This window comes from Triticum aestivum, chromosome 3B, assembly GCF_018294505.1.
Source record: "Triticum aestivum cultivar Chinese Spring chromosome 3B, IWGSC CS RefSeq v2.1, whole genome shotgun sequence".
In the NCBI taxonomy this organism is placed as follows: Eukaryota; Viridiplantae; Streptophyta; class Magnoliopsida; order Poales; family Poaceae; genus Triticum; species Triticum aestivum.
In genome coordinates, this window is record NC_057801.1 from 744638636 (window position 1) to 744649383 (window position 10748).

General features: G+C 44.9%; 1 protein-coding gene across 1 annotated transcript; it reads right to left on the minus strand.

Annotated features, from left to right (window-relative positions):
- Positions 1-8395: 8395 nt before the first annotated feature.
- On the minus strand, positions 8396-10117 carry LOC123066300 (uncharacterized). Its single transcript, XM_044489406.1, has one exon. The coding sequence runs from the start codon at positions 10029-10031 to the stop codon at positions 8757-8759; it is 1275 nt and encodes a 424-aa protein (XP_044345341.1). The 5' UTR covers positions 10032-10117; the 3' UTR covers positions 8396-8756.
- Between the last annotated feature and the right edge of the window lie 631 nt (positions 10118-10748).

The window sequence follows — 10748 nt, forward strand, 5'->3', positions numbered from 1 at the left end:
TTTCAGACAATGCATTTTTCGTAATATCAGGAAAAATTTATATCACATTAATATTTTCCAAATACATGACTAACATTTTTGAATACTTAATTTTTTATTATCTCAGATTCTTTCATAAACGTTGTAAAAACTTTGTATACATTAGAAATAATAAGTTTTTAAACATTTAACATTTTTTTAAATGCATGATTAACATTTTTCCAAATTGATGTAAAGTATTTTTTTAATATATTTAGAATAATTGGTAGCATAAACAAGAGCAACAAATGAAAGCAAAAAAGGAAAAAACAAAAGCGAAAAAACAAACAGAAATAAACGAGGCAGTGACCTCCCCGTCCTGGGCTGGGCCATTTTAGGCCGGACCCTGGTTGCTTGTGCTAGTTGACTAGCCCATTAGCGAGCTTTCTAATGCCAGAGCTGCCTCTGTTACCGGTGGAATTCCCTATTTGCCGCTCGAAGCGCTTACCTGGGAAGGCCCGTTACACTTTCCGATTTTGGGAACCTTCTAGAGTTTCTCAGCCGGATTTTTCTGGTTTGGGGAAATTTCTAGAAGGTTCCTTGAACCGTTTTTTTTGTCAATTTTTCTGTTTCTTTTTTTCTCTTTTTTATTTCTTTTCTTTTCCTTTTCTATTTCTTTTTTTCGATTCCTTTACATTTCAAGTCCATTTTTCTAAAACAAATCAGTTTTCAAATTTTGTTCAGAAACTGAAAAAAATGTTCGTACTTTTAAAATATTTTCAATTTTGTAAAAATTGTCGTGCTTTCAAAAATTGTTCATAAATGCAAATAATGTTCGCATTTTCAAAACAATGTTCGGTTATTTCAAAAATTGTTCTCATTTCCTAAAAATTGTTCGGAATGTTTTTTTTCATTTTTTGGAACTATTCAAATAACGGGATTTAAAAAATGTTCATGTTTTCAAAAATTGTTCTTGTTTCCAAATTTTATTCATGTATTCAAAAAATGTTCATGTTTCAAATTTGATCGGGATTTTTAAAAATTGTTCTATGTTTGAAAATATGTTCTCAAGATTCAAAAAATGTTTGTGCTTTAAAAAATTGTTTGTGATTCCAAGTTTGTTCAATATTTTTCAAAATTCTTCTCTGTGTCAAAATTTGTTCTCAAGATTCAAAAAAATGTTTGGGAATTAAGAAAATGTTCCAGCTTTCCAAATTTGTTCACAAATTCAATAATAGTTCATGTTTTTCAATCTTGTTCACAAATTCAAATAATGTTCTGGAAGTTTTAAAATTTTAAACATTTTTTTCACAAATTCAAGAAATGTTCCCCCTTTTCAAATTGGTTCACATCATCAAAATGTTCCTGTTTTACAAAAGTTTGTATGAAAATTCGGAAAATGTTTTTATTTTGAAGAAAATATTCATAATTTCGAAAAATTCTGTTGTAGGAGGTTGTCGTCACGACCCAATAAATGGACTGTAGTTTTTGGGATTTTTCGCGAATTAATGTTCAAGTCTTGTTTTCGTTATATACGTCTTTAATTTTCGCGCTGCCAAATTGAACATGGGAATGATTAGGTCGCAGTGGTTTGCTTGGCAGGCCAATAACTCGAAGTCACGTGTTCGAGTAACAGCGATAGCACTATTTTCTTTTTCGCGATATTTCATCTCGGGAACCTGCTGCCGCGTGCCACTGTAAATGGGCCGGCCCACGCTAGCCGCTCCTGTGCGATGTGTCGGCACTTTGCCGCAGCAAGCGGCCTATAGGAGGTCCCGTAACCGGTGACGCAAGACATAGTCGCACCTGATCTCATAGTTTCCACAAACGGCGTAATGGGAAACTAGCAAATGCGTCCTCGATCTAAAAAATTGTTCATGATTTTTACAAAAAATTGAGGATTCAAAAAATGTCTTGGTGAAAAAATGTATGTGCAAATGTCCTTATTTCAGGAGGGTCTGTGAGCCGGCTTAGTAATAGTTAGTTCCTTTGTTGCATTCATTTCTTTAATTCGTTCATGTTTTTCTTACATTTATTCTTCTTTTGAAGAAAAATATTTTACTTAGAATTCTAAAATTCTTTATCATGCATATAAATCATGTTTGTGAAGTGCAAAAAAAAATTGTTCAAGCATTTAAAAAAATGTATGTGCCATTGAAAATGATTGTGATATTTAAAAACTGTTCAACAGTTGAAATTCTGTTCATGACATTTTAGAAGATCTTCAAGAAAATAAATAAAATGTTAATGTAGTTTATAAAACTGTTTTAAATTCCAAAGTAAATCACGGCATTTAAAATGTGTTCATGATTTTTTAATCCATAAAAATATAAACATTTGTTTATTTAGTTTGTAGAAAATCTTTGTACTATTCCAAAAATTGTTCATGGCGTTTAGATAATGTTCAGCCATTCTAAAACATGTTTCCACATTTTATAAAAATGTATACAGACATATAAAAATTTGTTCGTGCAAATTTAGAAAATATTTGTGTGTGTAGAAAATGTTTCTCATGTTTCTAAAAGTGTTTAACGTACATTTTACAAATGCTCAACTTGTATTTAAAAAATTCAATGTGTATCTAATTTTTTTTTGACCTATATATTAACAATGTTCAACCGTGTCACCAAAAGTCAACATGTATTTTGAAAAATGAAAAAGTAAATAAATAATTTGAAAAACAAATTAGTAAAGTAAATACGAAACGATCCGTCCTCATAAGCTTAAACTGCTGGTATCGCACTTATTGAGATGACCGATTTCGTCGATCGCTTGAGGCGACGCTAGCTACAGTCTCACAGTTTGTGAGGCCTAGTTATGTCGCAAATACCATGGGCTTGGCGTAGGCAACTCTGGGCCAATATAAGTGGGCTTTGAAAACAAATGGAGGCATTCACCTCCACTAGGTTGTATGTGCGTCCACCCATGTAGTTGGCGTCGGTTGTCACCCCTCAAAAAAAAGTTGGCGCCGGTTGTCGGGGTCGATACCTTGCAATTAGCGGCACGACAACACGTGATTTGTAGATGCGGGAACATCACTAAGGAATCTAGGGCACGATTTACTCAGGTTCGGACCGCCTTGCGCGGGTAAGCCCTACTACGGACTCAGTTCATACTATACGAGGAAAAGTGTCAAATATGTATTACAAAGGGGGGCGCAGAGAGTTCCTAGACAACTCGATGATCCATGCTAATCGATATGCGCTGTAGGCTCTGGGTTGCGTGGTCCTTCATGAGGGGTCCTTTACATCTTTAGATACTTTGCAATGGTGATGAGCTTCCTTACCATGTTGATGCCTTCATCGTCTATGTGCGGGAATCCAGACATGATGCAAGTAGAACTCATGGTCACTTTCTTACATATCCCTTAATGTTTCCTTATGTTCCATATAGAGTGTACACCCCATAGCTAGGCCAGTGGTACTACTTGTGGGTTGCCAAGCCTGACATACACCTAGGCTTGTGTGGCCGGTTTATAGATTATACATAGCACTGGGTTATGGTTAACCGACTTGATATTGTCTCTTTTTTTTTTTTGCAAAGAACCGACTTGCTATTGTCAGCAAGATATTTAACACTATACCACACAATGGTAAGTTTCATTGACTTTTCTTGATCTTGGAAACTACCACTGATGACTAATGGCATTGACATTGTATTGGTGCTGAAGTTCCACGTGATAACTTGTTAGCAAAAAGGGTTGCAACTTAGATGTTGCTTCCTTGGTCAAAGGAGTCAGAAAAAAGATGTTTTCAAAATATACCAGCATGGAGTTGACGGCTAAGCCTACAAAACATTTAAAATAACCAAACTTTGTATTTCTAAGTTATAAAGTTGCCAGCAAATCTTAGTCACACAAAGGTCGGTAAACGGCAAAAAGATGACCATGCGCAAGGGATGGGGTTCTCTGCCCATAATTTCCATCAACAAATATCATCTAAATAAGTAGCTTAATAGTGGGTACTAATTGTGTTGTCATTTCAATTTGGGACATAACACAACTGAAGTCTAGGACCATTACACAGACTTCACACTGATTACATAAGAACCTCAAATTTGTAAGTTGGAAAGAATATGAAAAAGTCTCCTAGGCTTCCTCTCGCTCAAGCTTAGGAAAACTCTAACCAATCCCCAATAAGTTAATGGAGTAAACGGCTTAGTGGAGTATATATACCCCACAAAGTTTTGGCCGGACCTAGCCGATCCCCTAAACTTAGCGGAGTGAAAAAAATTCATTTGCATTTCAATTTCGGCCAACAAAACACATTTCTTTGCTTCTTTATTTCATTCAACGACACTGGATTACATAATAATTCACCAACTCTTTGCAAAGAGCAAAGAAAACAAGAATCACAATTGGACATTTTAGAAGATACCCAATTTTCCTAACTGCTCCCACTAGTTGGATTAGTATCTTTTTGATGCCTTCATTGTTGATCTGCAGATTCTCGATCTTGCATACTTCATTCTTCTTCTTTGATTCTAAAGAAGTAGACGTTGCTTCCCCTCTAATTTCTTCTCTAATCTCACATCTAGTCTCATCTTTAGCCTCAATTCTAGCAACAAGTGCACGCCATTTATTAATTTTTGTGCTATCAATAGTTCGATGTATGCTTCTTCCCAATACTAAAACGAGCATCCATCATCCTAGACACATTGATGAGCATCAATGAGCTACCGAAATTGAACCGAATCTGGTGACAAACCGAATCAAAACAAGCACATACCCCATCATTTGTGCATTTGAAGAACACCCATCCGGAATGTTGCGGCCTGGTAGAAACTCGGCGCACCACTTGCTGTGTGCAGTCATCGCATTGTATGACCGACAACTACGAGCCGGCGAACCGCCGACGGGAGCAATCAGAGTGGCTAGAGGAAGAGTTGGTAGCTGCATGCGGCGCGGAGGCTTTGCCGTGGCTGTGTGGGCCTCTTCCCGGCTAATCCATGGCAAGGCGCAGCCGCCGCCAGCCGGAAACGCCAAATCCGGCAGCGGCGACAACAACCATAGATCCCCTCGATTTTTGGCCAGCAACGGGATGAGGTGGTAGTGTCTGATAGCGGCGGAGGCCTCCAAGGCTTCCCCTGCGGCGGGCCGGTGCCGACAGGGAGGGGAAGGGGTAGGAGGGGCGACGGGGGCTAAGATGCGGCGCGGGAGGGGAGGGAGAGGCAGCTGAGGAGAGCCGCGGCGTTTTACTCGGCGGAGGAGAGAATCAATATAAATAGGGGAATTTTTAGGAAGAGGAGTAAAATTTACTCCGTTAGGCTGGATTGGGGATCGGCTAGGTGCGAGTTAGTGGAGTAAAAAGCTAAATAGACTCCACTAACCGGTTATAGGGGATCAGTTAGAAATGCCCTTATTTCAGAAATTAAGCTTACAAATAAGCTGAAGCTCAGCAAAAGTTGGTATGTAGTGAGCTAAACATAGAGAAATATAATTCTATCATGCATTGGATATCCCGGGAATAAATGAGCCATTGATCGCATTGGAGATTCGTGCACCATAATATGTATTCATTTTGTGTATCTTCTTGTACTCTTTTTTTCCGATAAAGGGCGAACTTTATTGACTCAAAATGAAGCATCAAGGGGATACAAAACATAATGAGTCCACACTCGGCCTCTGCATAGCTAGGATGCACACAGTCAACAACAACACGCACACAAAAACACGCCATCAAATAGCAAAGTCATATCAGACCAAAGCTATATGGAGGCATCAAAATAAAAAAAAATCTGATCCGCGGTTGACAAACTACAAAAGAATGACCATATCCGCACCAACCATCTCACGGCACCACACGGACAAAGATGTTTCTTCAACAGCAATGCCTTCAAGAAGGGAGCGATGCTCAAGCACAGCCGTCACCGGATCCAACCACCTAAGGTTAGAATCTAAGTTTTCACCCTAAAGAATCGGTCCGAGCATGTCCGAGCAATGCCTTCATCAAGGTGACAATATAAAAACATCGCGATTGCCAGGTATAGACAACTTGAGTCAGACCTAGGTTTTCACCCCGAAGCTCGAGACCGAGTGCTTGTAGCACCACCATCAAAACCATTCATGTGTTGTCACCACCATGTTTTCACGATCCCAGCAGTCAGATGCGAAAACTGCACAACCATTCATCTGCGTCAAGTCTTCTTCCATAGTTTGCATTTCTCCGCCGAAGCCAGCCACCGGATCTGGAGTTGGAACCCTCAGGAAATCCTTTTGATATCCACTGCAGTTCGCAACGAGGCCACCGCCCCATCGCACAGACACACCAAATTTTACCTTTTGTGAGGACTACCTGAGATGCTATGCTCCACCCACCATGATATGGAATGCTTCATCTACTCATACTTTATCATGTGATCTTCAAGGTTGTGTGTTATCTTTTTGACCAATTGTCCAATTTCTAATATATTTGCATATTTTATCTTTGTTTCGGAAAACAATCATGTCGTCTCACTATGGATTGTCATGTTCCATAGCATATCATTATGTTTTATTCCGTGTCAATATATTTTGGCGACTACTCTGCGCCGGCGCACCGGCGCAATCGATTCGGCCAGACACCGCGCGGCCGTTTGATTTGATTATATTTAACCGTCAAATCCTGTATCGTTTTCTCCTAATAAAGCGCATCCAACAGAGGAAAAAAACAAAGCAGCGCCGCCTCCAAGACTCGCCATGGATACCGATGTAGTAGCAAACCTTGAAGAACCGCCGCCCGTTGCCACCCTCGCTGGCCTTGTCGCCGCTCTCCTCCCTCGCCGTCGGTCACCACCGGTTGCCGCCCTCGCCGTCGGTCACCACCGGTTGCCGCCCTCGCCGCCGCTCGCCGCCCTCGCCGTTGTTCACCACTGCTTGCCGCCCTCGCCGTCGATCACCACCGGTCGGCGCCCTCGCCACCTCTCGCCGCTCTCGCCGTTGGTTAACACCGGTCGCCGCCCTCGCTGCCCTCGCCATCGGTCACCACCGGCCACCGCCGGCATTTCTCGCCAGCTCCATGCATGCAACAACATGCACTTGTGGTTGCAGCTCCGGGGGAGATGGCTGCAGGTCCGGTGGTGTCGGCCGCCGGGCCGCAACACTTGTCATTCAGCTTGTGATGTACCTCCCGTGTGCCCGCCCGAGGCTCTTGCTAGTTCCAACAAAAAAAGATGCTGATTGTAGCAAAAAAGTTTATCGCTTCCAGCAAAAAAAGCTTACCGCTGCCGCCCACTGTCGTCATTGTAGCAAAAATGTTAACTAGATGTAGCTTTTGTGGTTGCTGGTTGCAGCAAAAAAAATGCCGTGGTTGTAGCAAAAACAAAATAAACATCGGCCAGCCGTTGTGTATGGTGGTAACAAACCCTGTAGCCGGTGGTAGCAAAAAACTTCATAGTTTGCAGCAAAAAACGTTGTCGCCCGTCGTCGAGGTTGCATCATCTTCGCGAATTATGTCGCAAAAAGTTTGTAGCCGGTAGTAGCAAATGAAGCTACTGGTAGTAGCAAAACAAGACACTGGTTCCAGCAAAAAAAAATCAGTGACAAAACCTGTTGTTGGTTCTAACAAAAATAATGTTGGTTGTAACATCCCTCGCCACCGGATGTAGCATCTCCCGCGGCCGGTTGCAGCACTCCATAAAAAAGAGGAAGAAGCTATGTATGGACGCATCCATCGCGACTGTTGCATCCATGGCAGTCAACGGTTGAAGCTTTTTCCTGCGGCTGGTTGAAGGTTTTTCCGTCAACGGTTGCAGCTTTTTCCTTTTCATAGTGCTTGTTGAAGCTTTTTTCATCTACGGGTGAAAGCTATTTCTGTCAATGGTTTTAGCACTGACTGGCCCCTAGCTTTCGCCATCTCCGGTCGAAACTTTTCAATGATCGGTTGTAGCTTTTTGAGGTGCCGGTTGCAGCTTTGTGGGTTGCACAGAATTGGTTGTAGCACCCATGCAGCAAAAAATCAACGATGATTCCAGCAAAATTTACCATCGATTCCAGCAAAAAATCTCAACAGTTGTAGCGGGGAGCAGTTTGAGATGCGTGGGACTGGGGAGGTAAGGGGAGAGGAAGAAGCGGCAAGGTCAAAGGAAAAAAAAGCAGAAAAAAATGCAGCATGGAAGAGACAAAGAAAGCGCTCGAGGCCCACCAAACGCATGTGCTGGCCTGTTCCCGCAAAGAGTGAGCGAGCGAGCGGGCGACCGGCCGAGCGCTCGGCCGGTCGTCCGTAGGGAAACGTTTCCCATATATTTTTGGTTGATGTTACGTTTCTCCTTCAAATTCTATCATCAAGTTTCTCCATGTTTCAGAATTCAACATTAAAACTTGTCAAAATAGGATTCTAGACTGGTCATGTTTCAAAGTCCTAATTCTCAAGAACACAAATATGCAAACTAGTTATAGACGGGAGGAAAATTGGTTTGAAAAATTTAAATAGATTCAAACGTGGAAATCACATGAAGTATGTATGGATATAGCACCATTGCACTTTTTTTTTACTTTAATACATATCCACTACTCATTTACCGTGGTCCACAACGCAAACTACTCCGTGTAGCAGTGTATTTAACTTGAATATGTGTGTGGAATGGGAGAGGAAGTTTTGAAAAACAAACAATGCACACTGTTCATTTGGTGTGCTGACATACACTTCCATATAGTGTATTAAACTAAGTATATGAAAGGGATTCATTACAACGATTTCTAGTGAATTTTTGGCACGAACCTCCTCAAACATATATGCAAGATAAATGGCAACGCGACGTCCTCAAAAAAGAAGCCGGAAGCATTATTGTAAGCTTCAAAGTTTGGCGCATTTGTCCCCAAATTAAACATCTGACTTTCCACCAAGGCGACACGTGAAGAAGGCGGGCCAATCGATCTCCACTGGGAACGCCGTCTTGCAGCCGTCGAGACCACGGCAAAACTGCTTGTCGGTCGTCTCCTCCATTGCGCCGCTTTCCAGATCGGCGATGTACATGCAGCGGTGAAGGTCCTTGATCAGCAACGTGCCGCTCCTCTCCCCCAAGCACATGCACACCGGCATGTCGATTTGCTTCTGCCCGGGTGGTCGCAGCTCCACCACCCCAGCTCGGCACCAGTCTCGGCCACACTCCTCGCCGCCGTCCCCCCTCGTCCAGGTCTCTACTCGGAGGGGCTCCCTGAAAAGGCAGAGCGACGATAGCGCCGTCTCGTCGGCCGCGACGCTTATCCGTGGCGTGTCGTAGAGGTGGTATTCCATGTCGCGCGGCCTCGGGGCCGGGAGCTTCTGCAGGGACACGCGGCCGGTCACGGCGTCCACGTCGATGGCATGGAAGTCCACCAGGTCCCAGATGAGCCAGTGCACCGTCCCGTGGCGCACCACGGCGCCGCGCTGCTTCAACGGCCCGAAGATGCCGTGCTCCATCGGGCTGAAGAGCTTGCTGGGCGCGCTCCAGCTCGGCTCGCCGCCGGACGAGAACGTCCGGAGGTCGTACTGGTGGCTGCCCTCGTTGTTGTAGCCGACGATCAGCACCTTGAAGGACGTGGGCCCCTGGTTCACGACGGCGTACGCGCTCGCGTCGGCGTAGTCGAAGAACCAGCCGCGCTCGAGCGGCGGGAGCACGTCGCACGCGCCGGAGTGCAGGTTGCACACGGCCAGGTGGTCCACGTCGACGCCCGGCTCCGCGCCCGCGCCCGCGCCGCCGGCTGGGACGAAGCGCACGAGGAGGAGGCCGCGGTGCGAGGCGAGCGGCACCGCGCGGTCGAAGATGCCGGCGGCGCCGGGCACGAAGGAGCCCAGGAAGGGGCGTTCGGACCCGAGGACCGACCCCGGCGCGCGGACGAAGCCCGGCGAATCAGGGACGTCCCCGTGACCCTCTCCGCCGGGGCGGCGGCACCACTCCTGGCCGAAGAAGCCGAGGAGCGAGGAGGGGTGGCGCGTGCCGTCCGGCCAGCGGCGGCGGAGGAAGGACGGGTCGGCCACCAGCGTCCTCCAGCGCCTGCACGCCGCGGCGCAGCGGAAGAGGCCCGCGGCGTCCGGCACACGCGCGAGGATCTCCAGCGCGACGTCCTCCGGGAGCGCGGCCGGCGGCGACGCCATGGCCTTCTGATCTCTCACCATCGATCGATCCCCGCACGTACGTATGTATGGTATGGTAAGTGGACGTCGCGAAAGATCGAGATGCGGGATTAGCTGCTGCTATCTTGGATGATTCGTTGCTGATCGATTAGAGAGGGCGCCGCATTATATAGTGAAGACACGATTACGTCTGCGTAATCGCCGGTCCGGGTCCGACTGCCCCGGCATGTCACGCTGCATAAAGTGTACTGCTTTCGTAATTATTCTTACGGCTTAGTACTATTCCGACTCGTCTCAGGTTAATCCTGGGATTATTACTGCACGCAAGACATGAGCACGGAGAGACAATTTTTCCACTTAAGCAAATTGTAACGCCCCGGATACAACATTTCATATTCGTAACTCCGACTCTTGCCTTTTTCGGAGATGCTATATAATATTTCCTTCGTGGTTGGGTTTTTGTCGTTTGTTTTGCATTTTGTTCTTGTTATGCATCTCGTATCATGTCATCATTCTCATTGCATCGGCATCATTTTCATAAAACTTGCATCCGTTCGGGTTTCGTCGGTTCTCTTCGTTGTCCATTCCAAGCCCCGACACTCTCACACGCGCCCGCGGCACCTCCGAAATATTATTTTATAAGCGGCATAAAAATGTTCTCGGAATGGGTTGCAACTTGTCGTGCGGTCTTATTATAGTGTAGACATGCCGCCTGCCAAGTTTCGTCGCATTCGGAGTCCATTTGATAGCCCATCCGTT

Bases quoted from the DNA above. Each gene is read 5' to 3' on its own strand.
- LOC123066300 (XM_044489406.1), bottom strand. From the start codon at position 10,031: ATGGTGAGAGATCAGAAGGCCATGGCGTCGCCGCCGGCCGCGCTCCCG.